Source organism: Nelumbo nucifera, chromosome 1, assembly GCF_055504915.1.
Source record: "Nelumbo nucifera cultivar China Antique chromosome 1, China Antique-T2T, whole genome shotgun sequence".
Taxonomy (NCBI): domain Eukaryota; kingdom Viridiplantae; phylum Streptophyta; class Magnoliopsida; order Proteales; family Nelumbonaceae; genus Nelumbo; species Nelumbo nucifera.
The window spans coordinates 204,289,862-204,307,310 of record NC_142649.1 but is presented as its reverse complement, the minus strand read 5'-3'; the positions used below and the strand labels follow the sequence as shown (position 1 = coordinate 204,307,310).

General features: G+C 36.6%; 1 protein-coding gene across 1 annotated transcript; it reads right to left on the bottom strand.

Annotated features, from left to right (window-relative positions):
• Window positions 1–830: 830 nt before the first annotated feature.
• On the bottom strand, window positions 831–12,545 carry LOC104609844 (putative plant SNARE 11). The gene is made up of 10 exons (XM_010276242.2): window positions 12,214–12,545; window positions 11,881–11,973; window positions 9,384–9,477; window positions 9,209–9,246; window positions 8,148–8,227; window positions 7,105–7,184; window positions 3,076–3,132; window positions 2,865–2,957; window positions 2,701–2,775; window positions 831–1,348 (listed from the first exon to the last, which is right to left on the bottom strand). Exons 1-10 carry the CDS (start codon window positions 12,285–12,287, stop codon window positions 1,259–1,261), a joined length of 774 nt encoding a protein of 257 aa, XP_010274544.1. The 5' UTR covers window positions 12,288–12,545; the 3' UTR covers window positions 831–1,258.
• Window positions 12,546–17,449: the final 4,904 nt, after the last annotated feature.

The window sequence follows — 17,449 nt, the reverse complement described above, 5'->3', positions numbered from 1 at the left end:
TACAAAAATTTGCTTATTAGATACCTTTTTTCCAATTGAAACGAATGATTCCTTCTCACAATATTTAAAACCCCACAATATTCTCTTTTCTAACTCAAATTTCTAATATAGCAACCAAATTCTTAGGCCCCAATTGCTTTTCGGTAAGTTATTTGCTCGGATAAATGCATTTAACTGGGTAAGTTTTTCTTAGGAAACACTTACCTGGGTAAGTGCATTTTATCCATGTTCTTTTATTTCCTACGTAAATAATGTAATTACCATTTCAGCCATAAAAATCCATTATTAAAAGGAGCACTTATGTCCCATTCAAGTGTTGACAATTTTCCCCTTAGGTGGGAAAATTATGATACCTAGGAAAATAAACTTTCCCTGTTCAATGGGAACCAAAATCCTATTAACCAACTTTCCCCCTTCTCAAAATCCAAAAAAATAACACCCCCTAGTGGAATCTCTAGGGAATTTCATTGTACATGGCCGTTAAGTCTTAACATTGAATCATTTCCCTTAAAAGAACTTCCTATTGGCAGTTTCCTCAAAAATAATACTAAGGCTGCGTTTGGTTGTAATGCAAATGCAAATATGTACACTACATATTTACCCATTTTTTGGTTCATGAATGCAAACATGGTTCACATTTTAAACTGTTTTTACATTCATCTTGTTTGTTTGAAATCGGTGCAAAAGTATGAGCCCATCACTAAATGGTCCAACTATCCTATGCTCCAATGCATTAACTTTTTTAAGAGTGAGTTTAACTTCTTCTAAGATTCTATCTATTGAAATTTTATGTAATCTAAGGTAGTTCAGTCATGAAAACATATCCTTCATACCAAAAGTTGAAAAACTGCCAATATTTTCAGAAAACAATCAAGAACATAACCATGAGATCGTCAATAAAAGAAGAAAAAAAAAATTACATTAAACAAGGACAAATAAGATATAACAATTGCAGATATACAAGTTCAACTTGGCCTTTTAGGCGTGGTGTGTGTGGACCAATTCAGGTTCAACATATCAATCATCTTCACTCAAGCTGTAATACTGCCTTCAAAAGGAAATCCTCACAAGGTATCATCATACAGGCCTTCTGCCCTTCTCCAACAAGAGCTTGTAGGCAATAATACACTAAGAAACCCAGAAAGTGGAATTGGGTGGATTGCATCAGAAACTACTTGAGCATAACTTCTCATACCAAATATCTTATATATACCAGGTGGCTTTCAATGAAATCCTGAGATTATGTCATTTTTGGACTCTAATCTTCGTTCCAAAGGAGCTTCCTTCTAAGAGCTGGTGGCGCCAGTCCAGGAATATCCTGAATGTCCTTGTTATTTGGGTTCACAATCTGGAAATTCAGGACTCCGTCATAAGTTAGCATGTATACCAAACATAAACAAAGCAGCTACAGCATAAAGCAAACATTTCTACATTGAGAGGTTTAGGTCTAATAACTGTCTCATTGGTTTGTCAGATTCAAGTAATATCCAGAATTTTCATGTTTTTGTGCCAGACAAGTACAAGCAATAAACCAGTATGGTAGCAACAAGGAAAGCACAACTAGAGTGAGAACATGTTAGAAGTCCGATGTTCAACATGTCAATCACGGTTCAGAATACATGGTGAAGCTTTAAAATTAAAGCTCATCCATGATGAACTCTGAAAATTGCATGGTGCAGAATAATCTAATAAAGAAGTTCTAGTACCCTGAAAATGAGATGTTAAACTCTAATTTCAAAAACCTTTTAGTATTAGGGATTTTCTGGGCGTCTTATGTATTCTCCTCTAATATGCCAATTGGTACCAGCTAGGGGTGCTCACGGTTTGATTAATCGAAATTGAATCGAAATCTATCAGTTAATTGGTTGATTAGTTCGGTTCATCGGTTTTTCGGTTTTTAAATAAATAAATATATATATATATATATATGATATTATATTTTAAATAATATATTATATTATAAATATATATATATATTTAATATACACAAATATATAGAAAACATATAAAAATATATGTATACTGGTTAGTTCAATTAACTGTCGGTTTTCTATATTAATTAACTGAAACCGAACCGATATCTTCAGTTTTTTTAAAATCACCAAACCGAAACTGAACTAATCAGTTCGGTTAACCAATTTTTCAATTTAGATTCGGTCGATTCAGTTTTTTGGTTTTTTTTTCTCACCCCCCAGTACCGGCAGTGGTCCAGGACCAATCATAACCAGCTTACAAGTCTACCAACTACTCTTTGGTATTGTAGACAACAGCACCACCTATATCCTATAGGTAACTGGATAGCATATATCCCATGATCAAGTCCTATAGAACTAGAAGCAACCTATTAACAAAATGAAACCTAGGATTTGACATTTTTTCCTAGTAGCTGATGGTTCTGAATAAGGTTCAGGCACAATAGATCTTGTACAACTCCACATAAAGAATTTCCATAATTGTACAAAAATTAGATATCTGGTATTTCAAGAAGTTGGAATTAAAATCCAAGGTGAAGTCAGGCCAGTATTAATTTCTAAATAATGAATGCATAGCATGAGTTTTGTGCACAGGGATGAAGTTTAAGAAAGAAAGAAGAATTCCCTGTCACTAGGAAACCTCTGGTTTTTCTTAATAAGAACAAATGGAAATAGAAAAATATGCAAAAGAGAACTAAGAAAAATGGAACGTTGAAAGAAATGCCACCTTCACAACAATGATGGCTACAACTCCCATGACAATTAGGAAGAGCATTGTGACAATACACCTGTCAGTTGCAACCTATAGAAAGAGCTTCAATAAGTACCACAAAGTGAACTAATATAATTGAACATACTAAAAGAAGAGATTTATATATTTTAGAGATTGACCTGCCTACCAATTTCTTTAACCAGTTTAGAAGCCTTCTTAATTGAGAAATTGATGGAGTCAAGCTCATTGACAATTCTACTCATTTGCTCTGTCTGAATACCAAAATAAATGAAAATGTTCAGCTCCATCTCATAACAAGCAAAAATAATAAATTGAAATAAATTTTTATGTTGTAGCAAACCATGATTTATCTCTTCGGACAACACATACCTGAGCCTTGAGAGCAGCTGCAGTCTCAGTTCCAACCCCAATGGTTTGTTCAACAATCTACAACCCAGAGTAATGGTTTTTATCTCAGCAACAACCCAATGTAATACACCTAAATAGATATTTCAAACCCCCAAGTCACAATTTTACAACGTGAAATAAGTTGCTTCTTGTCACATCTCATATGTAGCTTTCTATACACATGCATGACTGCAGGTTCAAATGTTCTAGTCTGAGAGCAGCCTTGTGCAAAACTTGAAGGAGGTTAAGTCCACGCCCAGTCCAGCTCTCCAAAGACTCAACATAGCTGGGGCTAGCAATGAGTAATAGCTGGGTTGCTCTCAAACTAGAACATCACCAGGCCAGATTATATAGATTTCTTAAGTGGGATTATATAGATACTCTTCTTAGGGCCCGTTCACTTTTTGGTAAGTTATTTACCCAGGTAAATGCAGTTACCTGGGTAAGTGCATTTACCCATTTTCTTTTATTTATCATGTAAATAAGGCAATGATTATTTCAGCCATAAAAATCTAGTATTAAAAGAGGCATTTTTGTCCCTCTCAAGTGTTGGCAACTTTCCCCCTAGGTGGGAAAGTTATTTACCCACCTAGGAGATGGGTATCACTTACCCGGGTAAGTGGTACCCAGGAAAATAAACTTTCCATGGTCCCCACATAAATCTAAAAAAAGAACATGGGATTCTTGGTCAATGAAAACCAAAATCCCATTGACCAACTTTCCCCCCTCTCAAAATCTGAAAAAAGAATGCCCCCCTTCTCAGGCCAGATTTCTCAATTGTTCAGCCAATGTCCTGCCTCTTGAATGTGGAAATAACCATAAAACCTACATACACCTATGACCCAAACATGCAAATGCACATACACACACATACACATGCACATGCACATCATGTACCAAAAAGGTGCCCATCTACTAGGTGCCTATCATAGTTGTCAAGGCGACAAGGCGCCCTTTGAGGCTCGCCTCGCCTAGTCGCCAAGCAATTTTGTACTATGTATTGTAAAATACTTTTTTATTCTTTATTTTTTACATTATAATTATAAAATAGGCACTATTAAATTAAAATATTCATTTTATGTTTATATACTAATTTGTTTTTATTATTTTCTTATTTGTTAGGATTTAATCAATACAAACATTGTTAAATGTTGTATTGAACCCTCAAAGACTTTAAAACCTGAACCAATAAGAAAGAACTTAAAATTTTGTCTAATAAGCACATTTTCAATACTTTAACATGAACTCCATACTTTTCTTATGAAAGTTATGAATAATTATTAAGGAAATATGGCTATGGTACTTAGGAAACTATCCTAGGATCTATGTTTTCTATATAAAAAAATCCATCGCCTAGGCGACTAAGCGACAAGGCGCCCCCTAACGCCCAGCCTCACCTTGGCGCCTTGAAAACTATGATGCCTATATAGGCAGAAAAAAGAAAGAAAGAAAGAAAGAAAACATGTGCCTGATTACAATATTATTACTATTGATACATCTTATTAGTATGTCAGTTGATACATTATATCATGTATTGCATTCATTACATATACTTTGTTTTGAAGTTGTGCTATTATAATATGAAAGAACCATGGGTTTAGGAAGAGAAAAGGATAGAAAAAAAAAGCAAAAACAAAATAAAAACAAAAGAGATTTTTCTTTTTTTTTCCTACATAAATTAAGGTTCTGCTCCTTGTTCTTTTTCTTCTTTTTGTTACTCTATCTTAAATTTTTATTAGTATAAAATTGTAGCTTTCTTTAGTTGCTAATTTGACATCAAATTGCTCCACTAAATATTTATATATTATAGTGTATTTTTTATATTGAAATTAAAACTTTTTAAAATGCTATTGTCTTTGAGATATTAATGATTTGCCATGTTTTGAGAGGAAAATAAATGTTATTAATAAAGAGCATTTTTTTATTTAAATGCATACTAATTGGTATAAGAAAAACCATGGAACTAACCTAGAACTAGGGATTTTGTTTTATAAAGTTCCATAACATATTGACTAGGTGGCTAGGAGACCAAGCACTACACTGTCACATTGAATCACCTATACACCCCAAGTATCATACACAGAAAATGATTACTAAAGATGAACCCCAGGACTTTGACTATGCTCTTCAAACCTAACACTAAACACTTAACGGTCTTACCCTAAAACATTATCAATTTGGAGAGTTTAGTAGCTGACTGCCTCTTGGATGGAAGCTATAAAGCAGAGCAGGGACATAGTGTAGCAAGGAAGCATTGAAGTAATTGCCTAGGTGATAAAATGTATTAAGTTAACATAAATGAAAGTAAGTGCATGGTTTAAAGTATTGATACAACTAAATGTATCGGCAGGGATGTATCGATACTTTATACCCCACACGGCCATGCATTTTTTTTTATTTTTTTCAAAATTGTATTCTTTATATATGTTTCTATATTATTTAATAAATAAAAGAACTGGTTTCTTAAAAACACCTTTAAATAGGTGGTGTATTGGAAACCCAACAATACGATAAATACACTCGATGTGGGGTGTATCGTATTGATACTTTGAACCTCGAATAAGTGAATGGAATTAGGATCTATGTTCTACATATCGGTTAGATACCAAATCAAATTTGGATCTCTCATATTCTTATTGGATGGATTTGGATATACCCCATTCCAATCCATTTGCAGCCTTAAGGCACTAAGCATATGTGAAAGCCTCCAATATGCCATGATAATGTAGAATAAAAACACCAAAATATCATTGGCCATACAATACTGAGAAAACAAGTGTCATCCCCTCTCTCAGAACATTATGTGCATACTTTTCAAGTTGAATTTTAACAGCTTCAGTTTACCCAAACTTAAGATCTTGCATAGTATCACAACTAAGCAAAGGCATCCACCCTTGAGGGAGAGTAAATTCCATGTTGCCTCATATCCCACATGTGATGCCATGTGCCTTATAATCTACTTGTAAAATGAACTTATAGAAAGAGTTCTATTTGAATTAAGGCATTGATTTTGCAAAGTTTTCTATTAGAAAAAGAACTAATGTACTAAATAATTTTGATTTGATAATTACTAAAAATACACTTTTTTGTGGAATACTCATATATTAGATTCAAATACAGATTTCTACTGAATAAATGGGTTTAGTATAATTTTTCCTTTTAGGAAGGCTATAATGCACACAATTTTGCTTGATATTCCAATGAAATGTCCTTTTTTACACAAAATAGACATTATAAGACTTCTAGGGGTATGATTTAAATTTTGAGTTTTATATTATCAATCTAATGAATTTAGTTTTCCCTTTAGTTGGTAAATTACACAAGAATTAAAAAAGAAAAACTTTAATTTTCAATTATTCATTGTTTATGGAGAAAGTGCATACTAAAGGGAGGAGAGAGAACCCAACCATAAGGCACTTGTCTATCTGATTTGCAACTTTCAGAAATAACTAGGAGAATAGCCCCTTTAATGTTTCAATGCAAATGAATACAATAACTGTTTAGGAAGTCATTACTTCTGTCTTGTCTTGAATTAACTACTTTCTTATTGTAAACATTTTTATTTGTGGAAAGTAAGAAAGATAATTATAATACACTTATAATATAACAAATTTATATTTTAACTAAGTAAAGAACAAGCACTTCCTGTAGGGTTGTAGATTGCACAAGACTCTAAATTGAATGACCAAAATGTGATATATGGGGTACTACTGATTTTTTTTTTTTTTCTTCTTCCTTTTAGAGTGAAAGTAGCAGGTCAATGAATGCCAACCATTTGAATTTAAGAAGTTTAAACTGTATAAGTTACACCAAAAGTTATGAATAGAACACAAGAAAGTGAACAACTATCATTGGATGATGAAAAGAATCAAATAGTGACATGTCTTGAGCATTCAATAGCCATCCCCACAGTGTTGAATATGAATGATACAAAATAGTAATTAAAGTTAAAATGTTAAATATCAAATAATGTCATCTCTAGTAATAGGTGTTGTTTGTAAAGAAACTGACCTGTTTTGAGCGCTCAATGGCCTGATCAGTTTCATCCATCATCCGATTTCCATGATCCATTAATTCTTGGTTGGTCATGGCTGCAAAATATATAGGTTCTAAATCAAATATAACTAAAAGGAGCATGATATTAAAATACAGTTATCACAGTATAGTTAGCATCAGATTTCATGCTGATGTAAGATAACAATTCCATCCATTATACATTTTGAGAGAAGTACTAGAATTCATTGCCTATGGTCATTTCACAAGAGAAACCAATATTAAGAAAGAAATAATATTTAAAATCATCATCAGATTTCATGCTGATGTTCTTGTTCATCTTTCCTGTTCCCATAATTTGCAATACCTCATGGTCTTCATGGTAATTTCAAATCCGTCTAACTTTTTCTCTCAATTTTTCAAACCCGTCCCATCCTAAACCCGTTAAACCTTTTGACAAAAGGTTTTCTACTAAAAAAGGTTTCTTAATGCTTATAGCGTGACTTGAACCTGGATCAATTAATGATAGCACCAAATCTCTTAACATTACTTTAAACCACTAAGCCATCTTGCCTTTTATCTTAACTAATGAAATAAAATAGATTTTATTAACTTTTGTGTTCATCAAAACAATCAATACATATATATGATTAACAATTCCAACTAAAAATTAAAAGAAATAATATTTAAAATTAGTATTTTATAACTAAATAAAATAAACAATCTATCAAATCCAAATTTACACCAAATGATGATTTTAATCTCAAAAAATTTATACAAATAAAATATTAATAATAGAATAATTATCTTAGTACTTAAAATTTATAAATTTGTGCATGATATATAATATAATAGATTAATAGGTTCATAATTATACATCCCGGATATCGGGTATCAGATACCCTAAAGTCAAAACCCAACCCTATAGGGTTTTAATCTAAAATCCCAAACCCTATAGGATTTTGATAAACAAGTCCTATTAAGATTGGGACGGGTCTGATACTCAAAAATTCCCACAAAATTGCCATCCCTACTCATCATAACAGAGAGCATATGCTTACAGGATGCCAACAAAACATTCTCTTCACCAGGACCCTCATAAAGATCAGCCCGCTGCTTGTTTTCAAGACTACTTGCATATCTGTATTGCCATCCACAACAACATGAAACAAAATCACGTAATTAAGGATACTTGAAATTAAAAAAAGGTTAAATGAATAAATATTGCATTTAAGTTTATCAAGAAGCTCCAGAAATTAAGTTTAATATCACTAGGAAAAGTAAAGCAAAAGGACAAGAACAAAGATATAGATTTAAACCATACAAGCATAAAGATGATTATGAAGTAAGAATGTTTACAACCTACTGAAAAGAAAGTCATCCAATGAACAACAACAAACAGATAAGGAGAGCTAATAAACAGATGATGAGTGACTTGTGCTTTTCCAATAGTAAGGTCAAAGTAAGTAAATAGTAACATAGTTAAAACCTAGCTGAGTTAACTCAGATAAAATAAATTTCAGTAAAAAATCGAAATCGTTTTAATTGATGATTTTCCCAATTAAGTGAATGAGACAGATCAACCATGTATATAAAGATAGCATGGCTTTTTAAAGTCAGAAAAATAATATGTCAAGAGATCAAGCACAACATTGAAAACGACACAAGTTTTCAGGCAGCCCATGACTACATGGCTATTGTAAAATTGGCAAGATGTAAAGAAACTAATAGCTTAAGTAAAGATAAGAAAATAAAAGTATACAATGCACAGAAGAGACAAATAGGTGTCATTCAAATGAAGGAAGATGGATTGGTAACACTTAGTTGTTATATAAATCATGATTCAAAGTATCGATATGGGGCGTATCGTATCGTATTTCTTAAAAAAGATACGGTTTAAAATGTCTGTTTTCAGGTGTTTCAGATTTCCATTTTTTTTTAATAATAAAAAGCATGCTAAAAGCTTTCCAAAAAACCAAAACGTGAAAAAAAAACTAAAAATAAAATAAAGTTTTGACAGTTTCTAAGTACTGATATGATAAGACTCGTATCCATACTTTGAACCTTGATATAAACAGAACGATGGTACCTTCTGAAAGATGAAAGAAGAAAGATAACTTACTGCTTTTTGAGAGCAACATAGGAATTCAATTCTTTGATCTGCATATAATGAAATCAATTCTTGGTTAAATTTGTCCATTATCCATGAAAATTATTATAACATATAGAAAACAAATAAATTTGTCCATTATCCATGAAAATTATTACAATATATAAATTGAGAATTGTAACAACACCATTGACTGCTTTTTCTCGTTGAGCATCCGGTTGACATCTGGACGATTTCTACTTTCAACATCCTTGACTTCTCTATCAAACTCTTTAATAAGCCTGGAGACATAAAACATCTTTTCTAAGAAAGGATGCCTTCTTCAGAAGATTGAGTAGTGCTTATATTTCATCTTTTCTACAAACTAGCACCATGCCCTCAAACATGGACAACACTTGGAAATTGTAAATAGTTTACCAATAAACCTAACTAAAAGGTCTGCAGGAATTGCTAGAAAAAAATATGTAAAAAACTATTTTAAGTAGCAAGTTTGGATATAGTATTTCGTTCTTATAAAATTTGTTCTCACACTGTCCTCACAACAACCCCAGCTATGCATTGGGAACATCTCTGTACTTGTATGTTTTCATTCATAGGAAGATGTTTCCAGTGCATGGTTGGAGTTGCTGTGAGGTGAGAACAAATTTTGGGAGGATGAAATCTGGATTAACAAGTTTGGTAAACTCCTAATAATCTAGCAGCTTTATTCTGCACAACTTGTTCATAAAAGTATGAAGTACTTTATATGAAATTGTTCTGGGTAATCCAAAATATAAATGCAAGATGATCAAGGAAAGGACTCTACATATTGCCACATCTGATATGCAGGGTGGATTATCTGATGGGTCTTTTCTACGACAAAGATGCACATAGTAAATGTGAGGCCATTGCCTATAAATGTGTTAATGATCATTGAGGAGCTTAGAGTTAGAGGTGCCAATGGTATTTGAAAATCCCATTTTGAATTCGATATTCGACATTAATCGAATCAAATTTAGATAATTCGAATATCTAATCGGTCAAATTCGGATATGACCTGATTCGACTCGATAAATATCTGAATTTGACCGATTATGTAATTCTTATATATAATATATAAAATATTTAATATAGATTATATATAATAATTAAGTTATATAAATAATTTATATATTTATATACTTTATATCAATAAAATATTTGTTTTATATATTTATTAATTATTTAAAATAATTAATTAATTGAATTTGAATTGAATTGGATATTCAAACATTTAATCGGATTCGAATTCAGATATTAATTTTCAATATCCATCAAATATCGAGTCGAATTCAGATATCGAATTTTTTAATCAAATTCGAATTTGGATATTGCCTGATCCAATTCGAATTCAATCCATTTACATCCCTACTTAGAGCACCTTTTACCCAATCATACGGAAGAAAAAAAAACGTTCTAACTCTAATTCTTACAGTGTTCAAACATTTGCATGTGTTTACTATGTTATGGTAATAAATATAACAAATGTTGAGCATTCCTTAAGAGTCCGACATTGATTCCCTGCTAGGCAATGACAACTCTTTGTTTTGCATAATCTCCGGTCAGATGTGAAGGCAATGCCTAGGTGGTAATAAGTAGGGGTGTATACGGATCAAATTCGAATCTGATTAGAAAATCCGATATTCGACGGATATTGAAAATTAATATCCGAATTCGAATCCGATTAAATGTTCAAATATTTTGTCTTACTCGAATTCGAATAATAAATTATTTTATATAATTAATAAATATTTTATTGATGTATAAAGTATATAAATATTACGTTATTTATATAATTTAATTATTATATATAAATTATATAAAATATTTTATATATTATATATAAGAATTAAATGATGGGTCAAATTTAGATATTTATCGATCGAATTAGGTCATACCCGAATTCGATTCGATTATATCAAATTCGAAATCAGATTTTCCAATACCATTGACACCCCTAGTAATAATTGCGCCAAGCCTTGGTACTTCCATACATGTATGGTACAACAATTTTAGGCAGGTGTAATGCAGCCAAACCATATCATATTGCATAAATAAGCTCAAAGGGTATAAATGGCATCGTAATAGGTGAAACATCAACTTATAGAGCATTAAATGGACTTTGCCACTTATTTTTGCTCTTCTTTTTGATCTCTATAATCACCCTTCACTTTCTTCTAACTTAATAGAATAAGGGCTCTAAACTCTTTCGTTTTCTTTCCTTTTCTTTGCAATTAACCCTCTCGTATAATCTCTCCTCTGTATCTTTGATGTATTCAAACTAACAAGGGCCCCATCCCTTGATGCTTTGTTCATCTATCCTTAAAACGACAAACACATTGTCTCTACATCTCCAACCTGCATTAATAGAAATAGAGATCCATTCCCTTGTTGTTCTAGTTTTTCATAATTCATAGGCTATACGATACGAGAGATTCTCCTAATATTTTATTAAAAAACAAAAACAAAAATCACCCAATATTTTATCAAAAAAAAAATAATAAAAAAAGATTCATTGCCTAAACATCCTAGGTGGGCGCCTAATCGCCTTTGTGACTATGTGATTTTCCAACCTAGACTACTTACTTCCCTAAGCACATTTTCAAGTTCCTGGTTCTACATAAGTTTGGCTTACAAAAGTAGGCAAGAAGCTGGTAACAACTAACCTCTTACACTCCCGCATCTTTTCCGTAAGCTCTTCCAATTGTCTGCTCTGCCTATTTGCATCCTTGATCTTCTGCAACTTCTGGAATCCATTTCTGAAAGAAAAGGAAGATATAACTATTTCAGAAATCCTTTCACAATGTAGGAAATGCATGAAATGATCTTCAAAATCTAGAGATAAATATTGAAAATGAAATATTAGTATATTCAGCTATCATATCGAATTAAAATCTGCATATGAAAATACAACGTCCCATATGTCCAACACAACGTAGACAGGAGTTTGCAGATATACAGACGAATCCATCAAAAATCGAAATATCCAAAATCCTTACGATAAACTACGGAGGATTTCACTAATCTGTCCATCGATCTCCGCTAGCTCCTCGCTGACAGAAGATAAATCCATATCTCAGAATCCGAATTTCCAAAACTCCCAACGTCAAACCTTCAAGTAGGAAACCCGGATTCTCAGATATCAAACTAACTAACCTTAATCGAAATGGCCCAATGCAGAACCTCGACGTCTACCAATGGTTTGCAATCCTTGAACAAATGATAACAGATCGGTGTCAGAGGCACATTTGAATGTATGATCGAAATTATCGATTCAAAATGAAATGAGAGGAAACCGCTTTTGAATGTATGATTGGACAAACCCGGATTTCCTGCACTTGATATGGTGTGGGACGAGGTACACTTCCAATGACATTTAATCACGTCCCACTTCACATGTATTCCCAACTTACATGCATAGATGTGGTCTAATGCTAAGGTTTGGGGCATTAGTCTCCTATTTCAAATTTTTATATCTTAAAAATAAGAAAAAGATGGAGTAAAAATAGAAAATTTGACTGCCCAGTTGAATTAGGAAAGAGGCTAAACAAGAAAAAAAAGGAAACTCAAGCCTTTCCAAATCCAGACGCCATTAACAACCAATTTCTAGAAAGTAGATCTTTTTACAGAAAAAAAAAAAAAAAAAAAACTCAACCCAGGAATGGAAATCGTTTGATTTGTTATGAAACGGTGGAGGGTGGTTCTTCTTTGGGTGGCATTAACAAGAAATTTGCAGGAGTCTGCAAATCACGTGTTGTTTAAGCAGCATTAAGAAGATTGTTTCTTCTTTGTGCAGCATTAAGAAGAGATTTGCAGGAGTTCCAAAGAAGAAAATGAATCAGAGAAGAACATATTTCCGCTCCTATTCTTGTGTTAGTTCTTCTTCTTCTTCTACTGGGTTGTTGCATCTATTTGGGAAATTTCCTTTCATTTGTTCGTGGTGCTTTTCCGTTCTAATGCCAATATCATAAAATCCAGTTTTTTCTTGCAGCAGCAACATCAGCAACTGCTTAAAGGCCAGAAGAACATTGACTGTTGACAGTTCTACTGGGCACAGTTGCAACTGGCAACATTAGCAACTGCATTCAGTGGTTCTTTGAGATCCCAGTGCCAAGACCATACCAAAAGCAATAGTCCTGTGATATGATATGCAACACTATCCCCAACCAAACATAGAGGCAAAGAGGGAGGACTGATGGGCCTGCAAAGAAGGGACAAGATGGTCGAGCAAAACTCTTTGCTCATGCATGCAATAATTCGATAATGGTTGTGACAAAAAATACATATATATATATATATAAGAGAGATACATTTATTAAACTAGATAAAATATTGAAGCAATGGTACCAACATTCATTAAAACATAAAATCTGATTAGAAGAATCAAAGTGTATAAGTTAAGAATATTGAAGCAATGGTGCCAACATTCATTAAACATAAAATCTGGTTAGAAGAATCAAAGTATATAAGTTAAGTGATAAAGACCAAGTCAGTCAACTTTATACCTAAACATGATGGGGCGCATTGTTTTTATTCAGGCTATTCTCTTCGAACCATGAATCCTATTAATATAAAAACTTTAGTATCCAAACAAGAATACACATTCATAATTTAATCAAAACAATAGCTGTATAGATTGAGAAGGTTTGTCAACTTCTTTTGACTTTGTTAGTTTTGTCCTCTTCTTATTTATATCACTTTCACCTCATGATTTGTACATTGTCACAATTTAATTAGCGATCACGAGCAAAAAGTAAACTTTTAATTGATGAATTAAAAAAAAAATCACCTGTATAGGTTGTTCGGTAGAACATTCATCAAATAGTTTGGTTCTTCTTTCACTTTGTTTTCCTTGTTATAGCCTTTTCTAAAGCATTCTTTGGCCTCTTTGAAGAACATGTATTAGGCACCTTGTGTTTAATTCCTTTCATTGTTTTTGATGTGGGGTGACCCAGCCCAGCCCATTTGAGGCTGGGAGGCCCAACCCACAAGCGCAAGAACGGGGAACGAGATCCGCTACAACAGAGGTTACTCTGTTCCCTTCGTACGGAGCAAACCGCGAAGTGCCCACGCGTCCCCAGAGAGCTCTCTGATTGCCATCATACAACGCCCATCTCAGGCGCTCATCTCCACCTACCTCCAGGCAGCTTAAGTATAAATAGGGGTGCCCCCCTCCAGGTAAGGGGGATCGAATACAATCTGCATCAGGGCTTAAACCTCAAGAGTTATATTCTAATTCCCCTCTTCGTACCCCGTACTAACTTGATCGTCGGAGACTCTGCCTTGGGTTCTCACCCGGGGCCTCTGACGTGTTTTGCCTTGTAGTACTTCGATCACCTGCCTTCGGCTTAGACAGTATTCGGAGCCCTCTCTATCTCAGCCTATATACCTCGGCTTTGGCAACAAGCCCCAAACCCTTGAAGCCTTCGTCCGACCATTCGGAGTCTAGGTGTGAAATTACTTTGTTATCCTCGGCCATCCTGAGCATCAACAATTGGCGTCGTCCGTGGGAACACATCGCTAGGATGCTCCCTAAAAGAACTTTAACAATCTAACAAGTCCCCAAGCTCCAACCAATCAACATGGTACGAATAACGAGAAATACACAAAATCTTATCGCTAATGAACAGTTCCAGGCCATGCTCGACTACTTGGAATACTTGACACAGCGAGTCGAGCAGAGCTATCCCCAGGCAGGAGGTTGCCCCCAGGGTGGCCGCCCCACCGGGGAGTCCACACAGCCAGACCGGCATGGGTCCACCAGCCAATCGGTACCCAGCCTTGGCCACGCGCAGCAGACCGAGCCCTCCGAGTCTGATAATAGTCACCCAGCCGACCCGCTCTCCCGGACCACCAAACCTCCCAGTCGAAGGGAGGAGCGGTCGGAACGATCGGAGAATAGTCGTCAGTCCTCCGAGCAGCATCACCGACGCCGAAGGGAAAATCCGAGGGATGAAGGCAGACGCCATAATCGCCCCAGCGCCCAATCCAGGGCCGAGGGCCGGCGTCGGGCCTCTTCCCCTCACTTCTCGGACCTCCGGGACGTCCTAAATGACTGTCGCGCTAAGCATGAGGCATGCGGTCTCAACTCCGAGCACTCTGGAGTCCATGCCGAGCACCACCATGTTCATGAAGACAGGGATGGCGCGCAGGCCATGCCCGACTCCATGTTCACCGAACTCCGAGCTGAGCTCGATGTTGTCAAAGTCGAGCTCCAACAGGTTAAGGAAGGTCAAACTGACACCTCGGTCGAGCAAAGCAATTACCCATGGAGAATGGATGTATTCTCCCCTGATATCATCGTCACTGAACCTCTGACCCCGAACTTCAAGGCTTCCACCTTGGACATGTACGACAGAAATACGGACCCAGATGACCACCTTGAGAGCTTCATGGCACTTATGATCCTGTACGGATACTCCGACGCCTTAATGTGCCGAGCTTTCCAGGCGACCTTCAAGGGAGCCATTCGGCGGTGGTTCTCTAGCCTCCCTCCTGGATCCATCACCTCATGGGAGCAGTTTTCCAGCATGTTCCTCGCCCGCTTCATCAGTAGTCAGCGCCCCTAGAAAAGCGTTATCTCGTTGATGACTCTCAAGCAGAAGCGAGGAGAGAGCATGCGGTCATACATCGACCGCTTCAATAAAGAAGAACGCGAAGTCTGTAACCTCGACCCCTTGGTCTCCATGCATGCTGCTATCAGCGGGCTCCTCCCCGGCTTGGCCCTCAAGTGCTCCGTTGCCAAAAGTTAGCCAAAGATGAAGCTGGAATTCCTAGAAAGGGCCCAGAAATACATTGTCGTTGAAGAGGCTTCAGCTACGGATGCCCATGAGAGAGGCACAGAGCACCGGGATGGAACCCCCGAGAAGAAGAGGAAGAATGGGGACCAGGGCCGCAACAATAGCAACAACAACAGGAAGCCACCGGCTTCGGCCTTGGCCTACAACCAATACACTCCACTCAACTCCACCCACACACAGATTCTGATGCAGATCGAGCAGGAAATTTATGAAGTGGCCTAAGAAATTGAAGAAGAATCCCCATAGGGGGAACCCCAAAAAATACTGCAAGTCCCACCAAGGTACCGGCCACGACACTGAGGACTGTTATAATCTCAAAAATGAGATAGAGTCCCTCATTCGTCGGGGCCACCTCAAGCAGTACGTTGAAGGTGAGGCCGGCGCCTCGTCCTCTCATCAGCAGCAGCAACAGCACCAACAAGCAACAGGCATCATTGACTTCATAGTGGGAGGCACGACCTCGGGCGGAGCCTCGGCCTTGGCTCGCAAAGCTTACGCCAGGCAGCTGAACATCCAGGGGCCGGCCCCCAAGAAGCAAAAGCAAGAACCCCTCTCTTTCACGGACGAGGACCTTGAAGGGGGTAGCAGTCCCCCATGACGACGCATTGGTGGTCTCGGCCATCATTGCGAACTTCGTAGTCAAAAGGATTCTTGTTGACAGTGGCTCCTCAGTAGACATCCTTTTCTACGAAGCTTTCAAAAAGATGAAGATAGCTCTGGAGCGCCTCCAATCGGTAGATGCCCCGCTAGTCGGATTCTCTGGTAGCATCGTCAAACCAGAGGGCAAGATCTCCCTACCAGTCACAGTAGGGTGGAGCCCCAATAGGTGACAAGGATGACAGAGCCCCTAGTCATGAGGATTGGCTCACCCTACAACGTCATCATGGGGAGACCAACCCTTCACGCACTTCGGGCAACCATCTACTCTTACCACCTCGCCTTGAAGTTCCCCACCGAGCACAGCGTCGGAGTTATTCGTGGGGACCAGCATGCCACCCACCAGTGCTATGTGGCAGCACTGAAGGGCAAGAATAAAGAAGCTTTGCCACTAGAAGGGCTCGACCTCAAGGAGGAGCCAGTGAGCAAGGTCAGCCAACCGAGGACCTCGTCTCGGTCCCCCTAGATGAGGACGAGCCTGACAAAATAGTCCGCGTCGGGTCCAACCTTCCCCCCAAGAGCCTATCCAAGCTGGTAAGTTTCCTCAGACTTAATGCTGACGTATTTGCTTGGTCCGCCGCTGACATGCCCGAAATTGACCCCTCAGTCATTACACACAAGCTAAGCGTAGACCCGAGCTCTAGCCATTTCGGCAGAAGAAGAGGAACTTTGCACCAGAACGTTGGAAGGCCATAGAGGAGGAAGTTGAAAAGCTACTCAATGTCGGCTTCATCCGAGAGGTACACTACCCTGACTAGTTGTCAGATGTGGTTATGGT

What these genes read in the sequence shown, in the direction of transcription:
- LOC104609844 (XM_010276242.2), bottom strand. Translation starts at nt 12,287, where the DNA reads ATGGATTTATCTTCTGTCAGCGAGGAGCTAGCGGAGATCGATGGACAG. An exon ending in AAGATGCGGGAGTGTAAGAG is followed by an intron (nt 9,478 to 11,880) that starts GTTAGTTGTTAC and finishes TTATGTCTCCAG; the next exon opens with GCTTATTAAAGAGTTTGATA. An exon ending in TATGTTGCTCTCAAAAAGCA is followed by an intron (nt 8,228 to 9,208) that starts GTAAGTTATCTT and finishes ATGGCAATACAG; the next exon opens with ATATGCAAGTAGTCTTGAAA.